This window comes from Semicossyphus pulcher, unplaced genomic scaffold (assembly GCF_022749685.1).
Source record: "Semicossyphus pulcher isolate SPU_LCO1_2020_fin unplaced genomic scaffold, fSemPul1.0.p SCAF_16, whole genome shotgun sequence".
NCBI lineage: Eukaryota > Metazoa > Chordata > Actinopteri > Labriformes > Labridae > Semicossyphus > Semicossyphus pulcher.
This window is the reverse complement of record NW_027211670.1, coordinates 353,427-372,507: the sequence shown is the minus strand read 5'-3', so window position 1 is coordinate 372,507 and position 19,081 is coordinate 353,427. Positions and strand designations below refer to the sequence as shown.

The 19,081-nt window shown below is 39.9% G+C and overlaps 1 protein-coding gene across 2 annotated transcripts in view; it reads right to left on the bottom strand.

Annotated features, from left to right (window-relative positions):
* Positions 1 to 13,592, bottom strand: part of tmem94 (transmembrane protein 94) — a 47,206-nt gene extending 33,614 nt beyond the window's left edge. For both annotated transcript variants that reach the window (XM_069664338.1, XM_069664336.1), the window contains exons 1-5: positions 13,520 to 13,592; positions 6,095 to 6,211; positions 4,839 to 4,966; positions 2,840 to 2,976; positions 655 to 860 (exon numbers count right to left, since the gene is read on the bottom strand). In XM_069664338.1, the coding sequence (XP_069520439.1) occupies positions 655 to 860; positions 2,840 to 2,976; positions 4,839 to 4,966; positions 6,095 to 6,211; positions 13,520 to 13,543 (612 nt within the window). In that variant the 5' untranslated portion in view covers positions 13,544 to 13,592. The remainder of the gene's footprint in view (positions 1 to 654; positions 861 to 2,839; positions 2,977 to 4,838; positions 4,967 to 6,094; positions 6,212 to 13,519) is intronic.
* Between the last annotated feature and the right edge of the window lie 5,489 nt (positions 13,593 to 19,081).

The following is a 19,081-nucleotide window of genomic DNA, read 5'->3' as shown; positions in this document are numbered from 1 at the left end:
AGACATTTTTTAACCTTAAATTAAAGACTTTTTAAGGATATCTTTTAAATATATATTTTTTACTTGCACCTTATTACATGCTGGTCAAAATTTAAAACAAATATGTTTTATCGCGGGCATGACTTACTCATGAGCAATACTGGGAGGAGTACTTATTATTTAAATAAATAACTAAAAAATAACACTTTCATTCTGTAAATTTCCTCCAATTTTTGACCTGTCAAAGTAAAGAAAGGCTGTTTAAAGTTGCATTAAATTTCATTTTCTTAAGTCTTATAAACAAGTTGCAATTTGGTCATCAAATGTACTTTGGTCACCAAATGTAGGTGCTTGATTATAAATATATACAATATAAAGATATAGTGTTATACCTGAGTGTAGACTGAGGAATAGAGTACACCTTAAAGTGAGATTTATATTAAGTTAGATTACAGGTTTTCCAGAAGGTATAATACTGACAACATCAGCATTCAAGCAAAGGCCAATGTGCTCATCATGGTCTGAGGTTTTTCTGTTTGATGATGGCAGAGGAAGGAGATTTTTACCAGCTGTGGTGTGGTAAAGTTAATTCAATACAAAACAGCACATTTTCCTCTAAACCTGCATCTCATCTCTGCACATGCACATGTACTGTATGTTCCCCTGCAGACTGACCTTGATGCCTCTGAGGGATGCAAACGCCTCTTGACCAGGTCTCAGAGCGATGATGTCTCCCTCCACCAGCAGACTGACGGGCAGGTTAACCAGCTGGGAGTCTCGGTAGGTCCAGTGAAGGGACCATGAAGGGGACGTGGGTGTGTACAGATCAGGGTACAGAGATGGAGGCCACCGAGCTTCACCCACACACCCTGTTAGATAGTCTGGAGGAACAGAAAACAAAGAAAGTGAGGTACAGTAAATGAACAGGGCAGGAAGATGACATATTATTATGTTGGAATATTGTTTACAGCTGGTTTATACAGAGTTGTGTAACAACTGGCCATATTGTGTTGGTGCCATGATCATTTCACAGAATATTGCTCATTCAGCTGAACCCCAAACATGATGAATAATAATGTCAATCATTTAACCTAACCGAGAAGCTCTAATCCATTTCAGCGTCATACAAGGTCCAACAGTGTATCGATAACTTAGTTTGTAATCACATGCGATGTTTTAAAAGACAATTTAGTCAACATGGAGACGTCAACCTGAAACCTGGTTCTGAAATGTGATTGGTTCTTAGTTAGTAAAAAGTGTTGTACTTTTAGGTTATTTTATCGATGATATAGCTAGGCAGTGAACATAGCCAACAGAGGGGCTTCAGTTTAAGATTTTCCATGTTGAGGTTTTGTCGCACATTTATAAACTTAATTCATTTTTAAAATATATTTCTGAGGGGGCAATCAGAAAATGGTTTAAATTCAGGCACTGAAAAAATATATATCATATCAAAGCTTGCCCACAAAGCAAGCCGCCTTTATATTTCTTATTCAGAGAGAGAGGACAATGGACAGTGTTGAAAATAGGGGAAAAGAGGGTGGGGATGACACGCAGAAAAGGGTGGAGGGTGGGAATAAACCCGGGCCGCCGCATCAAGGACCATAGCCTCCACAAATATGACGCAATTTTAAGCTGCCTTTTAACAACAACGCTAACAACAAAAGTGATAAGGATTAGCACAGAGTAGACTCAACATTGTATATCTTTTTTTCAACACAGTATAACTTTCTCTAGCTCTAGTATAGTTCGCTCCCATGAACAATAGTTGGGAGTCGTCTGTTTTCGTTTTGAGGTTTATTCAGTTAGCTTTAGCCTGAAAGCTACTAACAAGCAAACATTGAAGTACAAGTATTGAAGATGTCGTGGTAATATTACACAAAACAGGTGTTTCATTTACAAAGTCCAACAATCCTTTTAACAACTGAAGGTGGGAATTGCAGGGTATGTGGAACACGATAACGATAATATCCGATACAGTGATTCTGCGATAAGTGATATATTGCAAGACAATCATATAATGATACATCACGATATCTAATTAACATCTTTTCGGCCAACTCATTTCAGTTCACGTTACCCTCATTCAATTCATAAGCGCTACCGTGAGGAGTCATGAAGTAGTGATGGGGTGAGTTAGAATTGCAGGGATGAGTGCCATATATTTGTAAATTTAAAAAATCGAGTCAGGACGACGATATATTGCTGTATCGATAAATTGTCCCACTCCTAGTCATAAAAGTTGTAGTTAAACCTGAGATCTGTAAACTCTCTGCAGACTTCTGTAACTTTCTCATGAAATGTCAGGACAACAGGAAAATCTCAACACTATTGCAGCACAGCTTTAAGCAAATATGTCGCTGGAGTTCAATTCAATGGATCAATGAATGACAGGAATATGCGTCTCCCTGCTTTATATTACATCTATTTGCATCTTTGCATTGACTTCCCATTCAATTGCTCCACAAATGCAATTTGCTTTTTCACTGAAAATTCCTCAGAACTGTGGACACATGATGCTGTATTTGACAAGTTGACTAAGAAAATAAAGACCATCGAGTGTGTTTCCACAAATTTCATTGTAGATCAGTCAGCAGTGAATAATAATAATAATCTTTTTTTTTTAAATGCGCTTTAAATTTGAAAACAAATAGCTTCAGAATAAAGACAAGAGCATAAAAACAAGTAATAAAAACAACAAGTAAGAGCAAGCAGAATTAAAAATAGGCTCTTTTAAAGAGGAAGCTTGACTGCATTGAGTAGGAGCGTAACAGGTAAACAAAGATGATTTTGTACAGAAAGAACAAATGACATCACTCCTATATATATATATTTCCATTGATGAGTCAACATGACTCACCACTGAGCTGTGTGATGATTGCCTTGAGGCGCCGGACCATCTCACTCCTCTTCAGCCTCTCCTGACGTCCGACCAGCAGCAGGTTCAGCAGGAAGAGGAGCAGGAGGGCTGCAGCGTTCACCAGCTCGATGCCAGAACTATGGCGGGGAAAGTTCAAATCAAGGAGTTCCAGCACAAAATCAAAGACATTTCTCATATTCCTCTCTCAGATCTTGTATAGCTCCTTTAAAAGGAGTAATATTGAAGTTACAGAAGATAGAGATGAAATCATGATTTTTACAAAAGCAAACAGTGTGAATATTTTATCAAATGGTGTTAGAGAGGAAAGAGAAGAGTCCAGGAAACGGACTCACAGCGAGAACACCGACAGCTGGTGTTTGTGTAGCTGCTGATTGATTACAATTTCTCACTTCTGCTCATTTTTAACACATTGATTATTTTTCATGCCAATAATAAAGTGAAGGGGACAAGTAGATGAGCAGCACTGAAGAGAATAAAAGGGACACAGAAAGACCTACTGATCTTTTCTTTCTATTTAACATCACAAGTCATTTCATAAATTAAAACCTCATTTTTACTTCTGCATGCAACTCCACCGTAGGTAGCTCGTAGGTACAGCTTATCCACAGACCCTACAGCAAGTCTGACCTGCACCTGACCTGCACCTGATGTGCACCTGACCTGCACCTGCTTCCCTGAAATGTAACTGTATGTCTGGGCGACATGGACTACAGTGGCTTGACGCTAGTTTGTAGCTAGCTGCTACAGCCTGCTGGCTTCCATATGACGCTAAATCTCATCAGGTGATACCAGTCTCCAAGTCTCAAAGCCTATTGTGTGCTATATTTCCCGCTTTGCTGTATTTTCAGTAAAATAAATGTTTGTTCAACAAGTATTTACTGACCCCACAACCATTTTGAGTTGTTATTGCCATGTGTTGTAGTCGCACACGTATTAATGCTCACAATAACAAAGGCCACATACCTAGTCAATAACCTCGCTCTACTTATAGTCACTGCAAAAGTATAAATCAGGCTTCAAATTCAAGCTTTTACAACAATGGTGGTTGACCTGTTGGACAATGTAGCTTCAGACATGAGGATGCTGGTGAAAATGTATTTATACCTTGCATATAATCAGCCCCTCCAGGATTCTGCAGCCTTTTTCTGTGATCTTTACAGCTCAAAATGCCTGATTTTGTCACAGCTTTTAAAAAAAGTTTCAGTGCAAGTTGCAGTGTTCTGAGGCCTTTTTTTCTGTGTAACATTTCACACACCCATTGTGAACAACTGGAAGAAACGCTCCAATAAAGCCATCTATTGGCTGAACAAGCTGTTTGTCTTCTGACATGACTTCTGTGTCAGGCCTCCAAATAAAAAGTGTAAAATCACAATAAAACTGCCATAATATGTGTGCAATAAAACGCCTGAGAATCTACATGTTACTTTATTTAAATTTACTTAAATTCTATTCTAAATGTTCTTCTCTTTACTTCGGCTGCTGCACTTGTACAAGTATTGATAAGAGATTGGGGGATTACTAGCACACTGAACAATGACTCATCAGTGCTGACACACATATCAGTAACAGAGCCTCTGGGTGATGCCAGCCTCTGATTTGTCAAAAAAAACAATGCAAGGCACCAGGAAGTGGCTAAGTGGACAGTTTTCAACACATTTAAATTATCACAAAAGACGTGTTCATTATTATTATTATGGAATCACTGTATAGAGTGTGCTTAAAGACGGATTAGGTAGCTCAAGAAAGGTAACGATCACACCCGAGCCTCGTTAGAACGGTGCATGTGCATGCATGGTTGGGGGACTGTTATAAGCATAGCAAAACAGGTCTTACAACAGCTTAAAGAAGACACAATGTCTAAATGTCTTCTCATGTTAAAACCTCATAAAAAATTATGTATAAAAAATGATAAATGACTGCACAAAGTTCATTTATTTTGATGTAATAAAGATATTCTGGATCAGGACGGTGCACCTACCTGCCCTTTGGCTGGCTGCCATGGCAACAGAAGAGTCCCAGCACCACCAGCAGAGTGAGGGCAGCTCCCGGCCAATGGAGACAGGAGTGCCGGTTGCCATGGTAAAGAAAGCTATTCACCCACTGTTCCTATGAAAACATGAGAAAACAACGAGGCATAATCAAAACAATATGTGTTATGTAAGGCCTCTGCCATGTGACAGGTTTATTTAAAGAACGATCAACGAGCTGTGCTGCTATTAGAGGACGGGATCAAAGCTGCAGGGAGCACGCAGCTCTCATGTGCATCTTAGGTTTTTATGCATATAAGGAGCAAATGTATTCACAATGACACAACTCTAATTTTGCTAGTCCTCACTTTGCTAATTCGGGTTTAGGGTTTGGTTAACAATATATATTAATTTTTGGTCAGGTTTTATCATGAAATTCGGTGGATGACTTCACTTTAGGGCTGGGCGATTAGGCGATCTCGATTGTGATTTAAGTTCATGATGATAGCAATGATACATTTTGGCCTTTTTTTTGTTTAACTGATGAGCTATGTGGTTTCTTCAGGCTTCAGTTATTATCAGGATACTCTTCAAACTGGCAGCAGTATCAAATTAAAGATCATGAAAAAAATCTAAACTTATCAATTAAGAAAAATATTTTATGATCAATTACTTTCCATATCACCCAGCCCTGATTTACCTACCGTAAAATTCGGCGTATAAGACGCACTTTTGGTGCCTTTTTTTTCATCTAAAAGTGTGCTGCGTCTTTTGTACCATTGCGAACAATATACCAGTATAAAATGCAGAGAGAGGTATGCTATTGTGTTACGCTATTTTACTCAGATGATGGCGCTATCCAGTTGTTAAGTGGTGACATCACATCTCCCCATTTAACTGTTTCCCGGTCCAAGCCGCTACAACATCTCAACGAAAACTGATTGTTGCTAATGCTTCGTCACGGACATGCACCGCCATGATCGGCATTGCAGCCGCCACCCTCACAACAAACATTACCTGCCTTAGGCTGCCAGCTACAGCACCATTAGCTAGTAGGATTGCAATCCGGACATGGCGAAAACAGATGGTAGGCTGTAATTTGTGTGTGTTTTGAATGTGTTCAACACGAAAATTAATTGGAAAAGTGTTGAAGTAACTTGTATACATGTTTATATTATTAGATAGCGATAGTTTCCCTCTGTGATACCCCCAAAAACAGACTGCGTCTTATATTCCGGTGCGACTTATACTCTAGATAAATGTTTACCTGTGCAGAGGCTCGTCTGCGTGCAGTCCTCTGGTGCTGCTCCAGCAGGCTGCTGAGCTGGTCCTTGAGTTTGGCCAGAGCCTGGCCAGTCGACAGGCCCAGAGCCACAGCATCCTCCTGCAACAACACGCACAACAGTCATTTAATACTTGTCTTTACTCTTGGCCCAAAACAAGAGGCAATGCGACCCTCACTCAGAAAAAAAGTCATACAGAGTCAATATTATTCTTGTTTTCGGTCTGCAAGTAGTTTATTCTTTATTCTTACGAGGATTGCAAGTAAAATCTATTTGTAATCCTAACGAAGATGTAAAAATAATAGAACGTCTTATTTTTCAGGGAGCTTCAGTGTTGACAGTCAAACATTTCTCTGTAATAGTTTATTATTTATGCTACATGAATATGAAGGTAATCAGAGATGCATTGCAGCATACAATCAAAACATGTTTGGCTATAGGATATTTAGCTTACTCTGACAGGCAATATCACAGAATCCTGCCAATCAGAGCCATTATTAAATTGATCTGGTTATAATTGAGGTCCTGTTAGACATGCCACGTTTGGTCATGTGTCATAATGTTTCATGTTTGAGATCTAGCCGATTGAGAACAGCCCCTCAATTTTTCTTTAAAGGTCCCATATTATACTCCTTTTCAGCAAGTTCACACAGGTCTCAGAGGTCCCAGAACAGTCAATTTGAAGTCTGTTGCCTAAAAACCCAGTTTGTTCCTGGACTTCGGCCAGCCTGCAACTCCCTCTACTCAGCTCTACTGAGAATAAGCGGTTTCTGTGTCTGTAGCTTTAAATGATAATGAGCTGTGCCTGTCCACGCCCCGTCCACGCCCCTCTCATGCGCTGATTCGGTTGCTATTGGCCGGCTCTGCTTTCAGTCAAAGAGGGACAGGCACCTTCCTTCAACACTGACTCTGGTTGGCTATTGTAGGCTGAGAATCAGTAATGGAAGCTCCTATTGGTTCAAATGAGACCTCTATAGAAAGCTAAGAAGCTCGCCTCCACCATGATACCGGAACGGAGTGGCAGTTCAAAGGGAATATGAAGTTATTATAGTAAATACACGGGGAAATGCGGCATTTCTGACGGCCGATTAGTAACGACGAACGGCAATCCGTGGATACTTATTGATGGAATAATGCTTTTGGACTAAATACTTTACTGGATTATATCATCTGGACCTTTAGCAATGTACCAGGAATGAATTTATGAAAATAATATGCATCAGTGGAATACAGTGAGCCTTCATCGGTGAGTTACGTCAATTTTGTAAATGTTTGTTTATGTTCTGTCGCCGTTGATTGCACCCGCTGTGGTGATTGGATCTTTTAATGGTTAATATCATCGAATCTTGGGCTTGATCGTAGCTTTCCAACAATGTGACACATGAGTGGCAACATAAAGTTATCATCGTAGCTGCAGGGCAAATGTTGTAGCAATCGCGATGACGGCCCGCCGGCGGGCCGTAGAGAACGGGTTTTAACGTAGTATAAGGAAACTATGTTACCAACAGTAACTTACGTTAGCTGCTATGCTAAAACCACATTCAACAGGCTATCACGCTCGGTAGGTCTATACAGTAAAGCAACATAACCTCAGATGAAGGAGGTAAAGATAGACTCCTGTGCTCGTTTGTACAGCCTACAGAGCAACTGCCGTGCTTTGCCCGTACCTTCGCCATGTTTATTTTACCGGAGCAGCTTTTGCGAGAGTAAAAAAATAGCGCCCGCAAGGAAGTTTCAGGGGGCAGACCAAACATTTATCTGGGGCGGGGTCACCAACCTGGAGGAGGTGTTATTGCCCTTATTGACGTCATGTAGGGAAAAGCTGCAATCGGGCTGTTTCAGCACACATTTTCTGAAAAGTGGAGCAATCAAGAGAGGAGAGGATAGACTTTTCTCATTTCGGGGGTTTGTAGACAGGCAGGGGGCGCATATTATTGTAAGAAAACCATTCCAAAGTGAATTTTGCATAATATGGGACCTTTAAGATAAAATTAACGTATTTATCAACGGAGTCTGGTAGCTTTTAAGAGAGTGCTGTAACAACTGTTTCTTGTTCAAATAAAAGCACCTTACTCCTTAACAAAAGACTGTTCCCTTTAGGGATAGTTCTATAATGTTGTCAGACACTTTTGCCTGTATATGGCAAAAACAAGAACTTTTAATGGACGTACCACAATCGAGCACATTTTCCCCGCAAGGATCGGGCACATGAGCGTCAAATGATTACATAACGTTGACGACATTACAGCCCATTTTGCTGCTGCCAGCAAAACTCTTTATACACATTATAGATAAAGACAGTAAAATAGTTCAAATATGGCCCATACTTAAAAATACCCTTTAAAAAATATAGCTGCTTTAAATGAAAGGAAGCTGTTGGTAATAAAAGGGGAAACAGAACTGTCAGCTGATCTGATATTGATGGGAAAGTAACCTTTCCCACTCCCCATGTCACTGTTCGGATGTGTGCGTCTGCAAAGGCCTGCACATACACAAATATGAAAGCTCACACACATATACACACTGGGTTCAGCTTTCAAGCTCTACATCCCACACAGCCAATCTATAAATATCTTTCCGCTTTCCCAGCGTTACAAAGCCTCAACAAAAATCCTCCAGAGACTGAATGCATGCAGAGATACAAGGAGCCTATACAGCCCGAGGAGAGCAGACCAGACCTACAACCTGCAGGATTAACCTTGGATGATCTCCAGCAAATCAAGAGCATTATTGCAAAATGCAAAGACTACTACCGACACATGACGATCTGCTTTAACCAGCGTGTATCTGACTGCATATGTGACCGTGTCCAGCTGAAGAAATAAGAAAAAGACAACTTACACTGCTCTTCTTCCTGAAGCAGATCCCTTCTCTCATCTTCAACACCATGACGACTCTGCTCTGCCCTGCTTCTCTACAATCTTAATTACCACTGCAGGTTTAGAAGGGCAGTGTCATACGACAGCCGCGCTACATGACAATAGACATTACATTTCAGAAACCAGCTCCCGAGATGTGAATGAAGTCCTAACTGGAGAGAGAGCCTGCTCATGTCTACAGTCATAAGAGAGCTCGAGATGCTGCAAAACCTCACCCAAATTTTTCCTCGTCACTGGGCTGCAGACAACACGGCCCAGCGTCAGCACACGCTGCCAGCTGGACCTCGATTCAAAAACACAAAGTCTGGCTGCCTCTCTGGCACGGCACGGGCTGAGCCTCATTCAGTTCAACTCGGCTCAGCAGCTGGCTTGGACGCTAAGCAACAAAACTCAACTACAGAGAGAGAAAGGAGGGGGGGCTGATAGAGGCCAGACATGGTGGAGGGGTAAAGAGAGGCTCTTTTGATGGGAGGAACAATGCCAACCTGTCCTGAATAACCCCATTTAGGCTATTTTCTACTGCTGCTAGCTTAGCATGTTTTGCAGTGATGGAGGGAACTCGACTGAGAAAGACTAGCTTGCACAGGACTTCACTGAGATGATTACACAATTAACTGTGCTACAGGGGTTAAATGAATACTGTCCATCTTTTATGTCCAAGCTAAAATCCACAAAAAGTAAAGTCCACAACAGCCAACAGTTAGTCTGCAGTTTTTTGCTTGCATGTGAAGCACACACCAGGGTACACACCCACTTCTCACTGCAAAGCTTTGTTTGAGCTGCCAGAGAAGAAGTGGATGTGGTCTGTAAAAGAGGAAAAAATGAATGGAACCGAGGTGCACAGCAGCAACATCCTGACATTCATAGACATTCTGTGTCTGTCGAAGAGCAATGGAGAGACACTGATTTTTACTGCTGTATTTATTTATAATACTGGTCTAATCACTGGGTACGTTTATTTTGGAGAGGCACGCCTCTGTGGACTATGGACTCCTGGATCAATAAAGTCCGTCCATCCAGCTTTGCTAGCTTTGACTCACGTAACTCTCTCTCTCTGTGTTAGCACCAAAATAATTTACCTGAAACCTATTGATTTTTTTGGCACTAATCAGTTGCAGTATTGGATCGTTGCATTGACTGGCACACTCTCCGGTCGATACCACATTTTAGGCAGTATCTGAGGAACAACTCTTCACATGGTTTTTGTTTTTTAAATACAATTTTCTTGAAATCGATTTATTTTAATAGCTGCAGCATGATCCGACAGTATGGTTAAAATACTCTGTGTTTGGTGTTGCATTGTACTGCAGTTTACAGAGAGGGGATCGTTATTAAAGCCTCCTCTGTCTCTGATGTAAAAAAGGTGGACCGAAAAGAAAAAGAGTAGAATTTAAATGTGTGAAATAAAGGAAAGATGCAATGGCAGAACTTGGCTGAGTATACTCAAAAAGCATCTTCATACAATATACAATCGTAATTTAGTGAGTACAGAGTAGATTTGTCTTATGCTGACTGGATTTTAAAGGAATTTGTGCTCATTAATCCTATTTTAGCTTCTCTAACTGATCTCTATAGAACCATCAATATGAGTTCATACTCCTGAAATATTCACTATGTTCATCAATACTATGTTATGTAACTCCAATGTGTAAAATGAAAAGGCTTCCTCTCTGTTTAAGGAAGGAGGGCGTCTGACTGTACAGTTAATGATTATATAAGAGAACACAGCACATAGGTGGGAACGCCGAGATAGAGAGAGGAAGAAAGCTTTCCTTCGAACCTGTTGAGCAATCGCTCATGGCAGCAACGTTTCCACTCCTACGAGCGCGAGAGGTGGTGCCAGGTTGTGAAATGCCTCTCCTACACATCTATGTTTAACTGGAGAGGTTTGAGCTTTTGACCTCGGACAAACTGAAATGACTGAAACTGTTTAAGGCCGACGAGAGTTCATGTAAAAAAAACAGAATGAGGACAATAAAAAAGGACAAAAAAAAGGAAAAAAAAAAAACTTACAAGGCAACGTGGCACAGATCATTTCCCTTTGCTACTACTGATTGTGTATAATGTATTTTATTCATAATTAAATAATCATTTTGGTTCATTAAAACTTAGATCTTATATGTTTCAACATTATGCTTACCAAAGATATTCATACAGATTTACAGATTTTATTATTATTATTGTAAACAGCCATCACAGTATGTTAAACTGCCTTATGATCAATTTGCAGTAGGGCTACATGATCAGAGCTATTGCTGTCAAAATTGGCCAAAAATTATGTTCGATTATTCCTTCTAAAAAAACACTAAGGTTCAAACTATTTGAAAATCTATTTTTGAAAGGTATATTTATTTAAACATAAACATGTCAAAAAATCAACATACCTATACCTGTCTGTTATGCTGAGGGTGAGAATCTCTCTCTCTCTCTCTCTCCGGCCGGGTCGGGATTTGAATTCTCCGCCATCATTACCACACGCCACATGGTTGATGTCTTACCTCGTTTCAGCTCGACTAAAGTGAATTATTAACGTATAAAGCGACGCTGTGTGCATTCAAAGAGAACATGTGAGAGCTTGCGAGACAGCCGCGGTAGTGCTGACTTTTTTCACATTGAATATTTATTTTAATAACCAAATATTTGTTTTTTATTACAATTCGGTTATATATTTGAATTGAGATTATTCGTTGACAGTCCTGATAAGGGTCTGTTTCCACTAACAGTGTTTTTTGCGTTGGCAGCGCCCACAACCTCACTTTCAGAGTGCTTCTCACCGGCGCTTACTGTTGTAAAAGGTTACAAAAGTTGTCTGCCGGCACTTCCGCTTCCCTTAGTAATGCAGATCTGTTTTAAATCACTCTGTATGCTCAATATTTGCTTTTATTCAGGGAAATTTTACAATGAGAACATAAAAACAAGGGAAAGGATTCATGTCCTGGCATTAGCAGCAGCTCGACACCTGAAAATTGTACACACTGTATTTATCTGGAATCATTTGCTGTAATCTTTTTTATATCACAATAAATATTACAGAGCAAAAAGTTATCCCAGTGTCAGTTTTTTCCAATATCGTGCAGCATCGAAAACCTTCTTTATGGCAGTGGAATCAATTATTATTGCTATTATTGTCAGAATTTCTAATGATGACAGCCTTCTTAATTCTCTTTCAGTGTTTGGATCAGGAAACATCATTTCAGATGGACTACCAAAGATTTGTCATTATCAATCGTTTAGCCAAAGTATTAGGTTTCTTCCAGCTAACAGTCCAAAGCCTAAAGAGAAATGTGACAAGAAAATACAGCAGAGAAAAAGCTGAAACCAGAGCAGGTTCAACAGTTTTTTTCTACAAAAATTACTGGAGCAATACATTTATCACCAGAATAGCTGCCTCAACAATGTACCAATGGACTTACTCTCATGAATTTCAAGGCTCATCTGAGAAAGAAACCTTGAATTCCCAGAGCATCCTCTCTTTTTCTATCTTTTTAAGGCAGTACATTTTTAGCTGTTACAGGCTTTGCATTGGGGTTTAGTAATATGAGAGACATACAAGTGACCTACGTTCTCAAACAGTAAGAAAAACTGTTAATGACGCTAGCTAGCTTGAGTTAATTTTACATGGTCCAGCACTCATACCATTGGAAAGTCATCGGCTCGTGTTCAGACATAGTTACAACAAGACTAGGTCAGAACCTAGTGCGCTTTTGTGGGCAACACTGGAAGCGTAGCGTGTGTGACGGCATTTTTATTTTAAATGCATGAAAACAGTCTTCTTCACGCTGCTGGCATGACACGTGCGTTATGTGGCATCGAGAGTAAAGTGGGTCAACACTTCAGGTATGCTTTTCCAAGTGTTTCTCTGCCGTTGTTGTTATTTTTTTACTTTATTTGTAACCTTTCCGGGAAGTTATTTGATCAATAAAGTTACTCACAGGCTCCTTATTGCAGTTCCTGCTTGTTAGTATACAGAGCCATGTAGAGAGAGAGTCACGCCAATATGCTACATGATCCGCCATTGCGATGTCACAACTGTCTCTCTCTCTATGGCTCTGAAAGTGCCGTCACTCACTCAGTCAGCCAGTCAGTCGGTTACAAATAGACCAATGTGTAGGGCTGACCCCAGCGGTTAGCCAAAAACACAGAGAAACGTTCACAGTTCAGGGACAACAGCATTCATACAATATTTAAAATGTAAAGACAGACAGCAGCTTTAAAAATCCAGTATACTGGAAATGAGAGTTGTCTGGTGACAGCCTCAATCAGTAAGTGTGTGAACTATTTGGAAAGAGATTGCACATTCTGGATGTTCATTCATATGTGAAAATCCTGCAGTGCAAGTTATAGTTTACTTAACCCTATGGAACACCACAAAAAGAGCATGAACCCCATGCTAAGAGTTGTTGCAGCATAGTTAAGCACTGAGCTCAGGGCAGTGTAATCTCAGGGGTCCTATCTGCTCAGTTAACAACTCTCCTCCTCTGGGACTTTTGAATAGCAAAGGCAGATGCTGAACTAAGCAACCAAACTCACCTGCTTCTTATCCTGCTGCTCCATGACAACCACAACCTCTCCACATGCTCTGCTCCTTAACCAGCCAATGCCGTCTGGCAGAGCCCTGTCAGTGCCGCTCTGCAATGTCCAAACCTGGACGCCACACACTCGAGGCCCTTTGCAGGATCCTTCTCAGCTCCCTGCCTGAGGAAACTGCAGCTCAGGTGGGTCAGATTTGGAAAGAGGAAGATGGAGAAGGCAGGCGGGTGCAGCCTTGGTCCCCCGCCTGGCAACACCTCCTGCCCCACCTCCTCTGCCAGTGTGACAGGAGGCACGCCCACACCTGCAGGGACCAGCGCAGAGAAGCAGGGAGCTGTGGGATATGGGCTGCAGGCGTGGAGGATTAACTGCTGCTCAGATGTGGTACAGGAATCCTCTTCTTCACACCATTCATGTAAAGGTCTGTGGAGAAATGACAATATTTATTCAATCAAAAGGCTGGAGCGACTTCTACACTGACCTACATTTAACTACTGTATTACAAGGTAGGTCAGGTTTAATCAAGACAATGGCTGTTAAATAATATGGTGGATGACAAGGACGTTTGGAAAAAACAATGCAAAACAAATACAACAACGGAAATGTGCTGCCAAAAAAAAGGGTTCTGAATAAAACCGAAACAAATACAAGAACAAAAAACTCGCAAAAAATATATAACTGATGCAGAAACAGATAAAAAACATTCAGCCAGGTGCTCCCATCACTACAAAACATACTGTAAGTTGTTGAGCTGCACGTCGCTGGCGTGTGACCGTGAATAATTGCATTGCAATTCTTTGATCAACCCTTGCTTACCACCATCGGCGCGGTCACGCGTCGTTATTTAGCTCACAAAGGGCTCCCGTGCGTCAACATAATCTGTTGAGTATGAGTTTTTCACTGGTCTCACCGAGGCGCCTGACATTTAGCAAGTTACAAACAGAGCAGCTGTTACAAACGTGAACTGGTTGTTGGCGAGCCATGGGCTTCCTCTGCTTAGTGCTCTGAGTTCTCTGGACAGATGGGGCGGCTTATTATTGAGTTTCCAACTTACGGTAGCCTACTCATTGTGCAGGATGGTCTATTTCAGAATTAAATGTTTAATATCAGTGGATTATTATTAAAGTGTTACTAGAACATGACTTGTTGCAGCTTGTAAATGTATAGCTGATTTTAACTACTTTGTATTCTGCTGGGTGGCTTCAATTTATAATAATTTATAAAACACATCATAACTTGTAAGTTGATTGGTTTTGTAATAATAATCTGACTCTGCACAGTAGCTAGTATCTAAAGCTGCTTTTTAATCAATCGAATGGAAAGTACAATTGTTTCCTTGTTTCCTTCCATAAAAAATATTTTGTCCGGTGAAATATCTTGGTTTACGTGCCATTGGCAGATAGAAAGTGAATTTTGGACCCTGCTCAAGGGTATTTTTTATTGAACCTAGAGATAGTGAAACCGGACACAGAGTTTGATAAACTTGCTATTTATCAGACCTCAAAACAATAGATATTGTCCGAGGAGTGTTTCTGGGAGCCGGGCAACATTGACTACTGTACAAACACAATTTTATAACTTTAAGAAAAACACATAAATCATTATTTTATTTCCTGATTTTGGTGAAACTCGATCATATTTCATGGACAAATGGTTTCGGATGGAAAGATAGCTTGCTCAGTTAGCCTTGCAGCTAGCAGTACTATTTGCTGACTCTGCCCAGTGGGAGCTCAGACAGAGCACTTGGCAGCATCAGCTCTGGGATGCCAATAGACAAACCCGGTAAGAATACCTCACAAACTGACCTATGTTGGTCTCTGGGGCTCTGTTTGTCCTGCAAGCTTGCTGTAAAAATACTTATTTATTTTTCTGGAGCATGTTTTTTTCATTTTGCAGCACTTTTTTGTTGTTGTAATTGTTTTGGACTTTTGTATTAGTGACTGAATTGGCTTCATTTCAAATTAGTTCCTCCAAATGAAAATCTTTAGCTGTTGTAGCTTGTTTGCCCTTGTCTTAGCTTCAACTGTCATGTTGTATGTTGTTGGGGCTGCAGCAGGAGCACACAGATGTTAGCATAATAGCTCTTTTAAAAAGTGGGCCGAGGCCCTGAATCTACTGACACCAGGCTCACCACTCACTCTGACCACATAAGCAGCTTCCTCTGGCACAAAAAACCCACTGAAGTCCAGAGTCAGCAGTCTCCATTTGCAAAGAGTTGACAATGCTCAGCCAAACAGAGGAGACAACAGCACAGACAGACTGAAGGGTGAGAGGGTGCACTGACTGCAAAGTAAGACACTAAGATTAAACCCAGAAACGATCCCATTGGGGAGACAGAGGATGTAGGTAATTCAAGCAAAATCAAGATAGACAGAAGATGGATGAAAGTTAATTACACAGCCTACATTCTGATTTGTTAAAGTATGAGCAGAAATGGAATAAAAGGATGATCAAATTTTTAAACTTGGGTCTTGTTTTTGACATATTACATATATTTTGAGGTCCTAATATTTTGAAGTACTAATAGGTAAAAAAACAGATTCAGCTGTAATGGCTGCAACAGAAATCCTTTGAGGAAAATGCTCCTAATCAAAGTACTTTAACATCCCTACAGAAATTGACCTTCTACTTAAAGATTTGGATGCTTTTTTGAAACCAGAAACTGGGATTAAATTGCTCTCTTCAAAGCAACCAGATTCCATCGAAAAACATGGGAGTTGCTTGTCTACAGCTGCCTCGATCGGTTACATTTTAGAGTTATCGTGTGTTAAAATAATTATCTTTTAGGAACCACAAAAAACCTTTGAAAATCACACAATAACACAAACTTACTAACTGATGAAAGAAGCAATAAACAAGCAACTCAAGTGTTCTGCAAAGTTACATATCTATTTCTGTCAAAGTCTGGTGTCTTTAAAGAGAGCAATGTAACAGGTGTTTCTAGTAAACAAAACAAAGCATTGTACAAAGATTGATACATCAGATAAGTGTACTCTTGTAGGGATCCTGTCAATAATGTTGTCACTAAGAATAGCAATCTGAGCGTGTAAGTGATAAAAACATACACTTTTAGTGGAACAGTGAAAATACCTGGACCCTAAAACTGAGCATATACATGGAATTTAGCCATCATTTATTTTATTATATACACACCTGTGCTTCTTTTCCCACTGTTACATCAAACTGTTACAGGTCTATCGAGCTGGAAACAGTCTATTTAAATGACACACTGTTCATTGAATTGCAGTACAACAGCCTCCAGCCTTTTGGCTTTGTTTGTTACTAAGAAATCTTCCTTAATCTAACTTTGGCAATGTTTATGTTTGAGTTGTTACTATCCTGGGTTTACCTCACACTCTACCTGAGAGGTTCTATCTCAGTTAACAGTGCAGTGCCAAAACAGGTGTTTCCAGACCTTACAACACATACTATTCCTGTTTAGACCTGGCGTCTACTGTGTGGGTGAGACACGTTCATAAACAGGTTACGTTACTACTAGAAAGGTAAGCTTAACGAGCTAATCCTTGTCAGCAGAGCTAAACGACTTTCATTGGATTTGTTTTCCCAACTAATGCACATTAAAATAACACTGCCAGTGCTGGAGTAAACAAGGGTATTAAGAAACTGCCTTTAACTTTAATTACGTATTCCATTTTACATAACTAACACTATCTGGTGTCAGTAAAAATATCATCTGCAACGAGAGATATTGTCCATCAAATTAATTTTTCAAGAATTAAACATAGGGAATGCAGATACTTTTTTTTTAGTGTAGGAACTAACAACAAATGTATAAATAATAAATAAGACCACATTTAATAAACCTGCTTCTGGATTTGTTTGGCCTAATGTGTGCACCTTAAACTGTAAGAAAACCCAGGAAGTATTTTTAGTCAAATCAGGTGCAAGAAGTGTTTCTGAAAAATTTGCAGAAGTGTTACCGAGTTGATTCAGTAGTTGTGAAATATGGGCTAAATGTTGACCCTCATGATTTAATTAAGTTAATTTTGTTTGCTAGGCTTTATTTTATTCCTTTATCTTTAAATGTATTTTTCTTGTTTCTATGTTATGATCTGTGGACTACCTTGATCTTTTAGTGCCATGTCTCTGGTGTTGTAATTGTTTTAAGTTTCATTGTTTAAATTAAGTTTTAAAAAAGATTAATCTAGATGTTACATTCAGTGTCTACAACGAGGGGAAAAAGCTAAACTAGCTAACGTAACATCGTTAAATGGTAATCAACCCCTTTCCAATATTTCTTTTCTAGTCATTCTTTAGTTATTTAGTGATTCTTAACTGTATGCAGCAAGAAAACGCTATTAAAGAGGCTGTATTTTAATAAGAAATGAATCAAAGGCTGCCAAAACTGCATAACACTTGCGACAAGTTATCTCAATGAACGACTCACAAGAGAAGCATAAAGCTCCCTTAATAGTCGGTAGTGACAGCTCGCATAGCCTGTTGTAACGTTTAGAAATGTAGAACATATCCTGAGAAATGTTTGTTATAAGTGCAATGCAATAAGGCTGACAACATTTAGTGTAAAGGAGTTAATATCAGGAGTGGCTGGCATCGCGGCTTACATTTGACGTCCCTTCCCTTCCGTGGATGTCAAAGGCAGATGCTAACAGGACAGACCCCTCGACCTAACTACACTTAAACCGTTGGAATATTCACTATAACACCACAGCACGTCGATTGCCAGTAGTACTCTGATTACTCACCGTTCGTAATATTCAGGTCGTTGCAATTAATATCCTCTTAAAATTACGTTTTCCTTTCGAGTGCAAATGTACTTCTGAGGGTTCACTGTACCGCAGCAGCCATGTTGTTGGTGAGCGTTTTGCCTGGAAGAAGGGTGTGTTGTGATTGGACGGCGCTAGAGTACTCTGTCCTCTGATTGGCTGACACCCCAGTGGGCGGTGCTATATTAGCAAGATTGCCTAGGGTTCTATTTTGAAATAAGAAACCTGAAATCTTTCCTGCAGAGTGGCTGCCAATTCAACACTCCCAATGTCATTGAAAGACAGTGCAATAATAGCTATTGCAAAAATAACTTTATAATAATTTAATGTTAATGATTATGTACAATGACAATATACTATTACTATGTACAAATAAGACAGAAGACAGAATAGGACACAAGGGATAGATGTAGACACAGCACAGACTCTTTCCTACAAGAGCCTCTGGAAAAGAAGAGGACCTCAACAGGAAGTTTCACTAGCTGCCATTGAAAGGAAATACTAAGTTGTTTGTTGGAGAGAGAGAGTCTGTTGATAGAAAAAAATGCATTAAACTGTCATTTAAAAATGGGGCCGGATATATATCTACTCAACACCTACCGCTATACAGAAAAACTTAACCTACTTCCACCCACAAGTAAACATGAATGAAACACACTCTACCCCATATGTCATATCATGTATGTCTAATGCACTACATTGTGAGAAAAATAGCAAAACAGTTACAATGAGCATTTACAATATGACACACTGTGTGATTTAAGTACCCAACAGCTAAACAACCAACCAGGAAGTAACTTCAAGTACATCTTTTTTC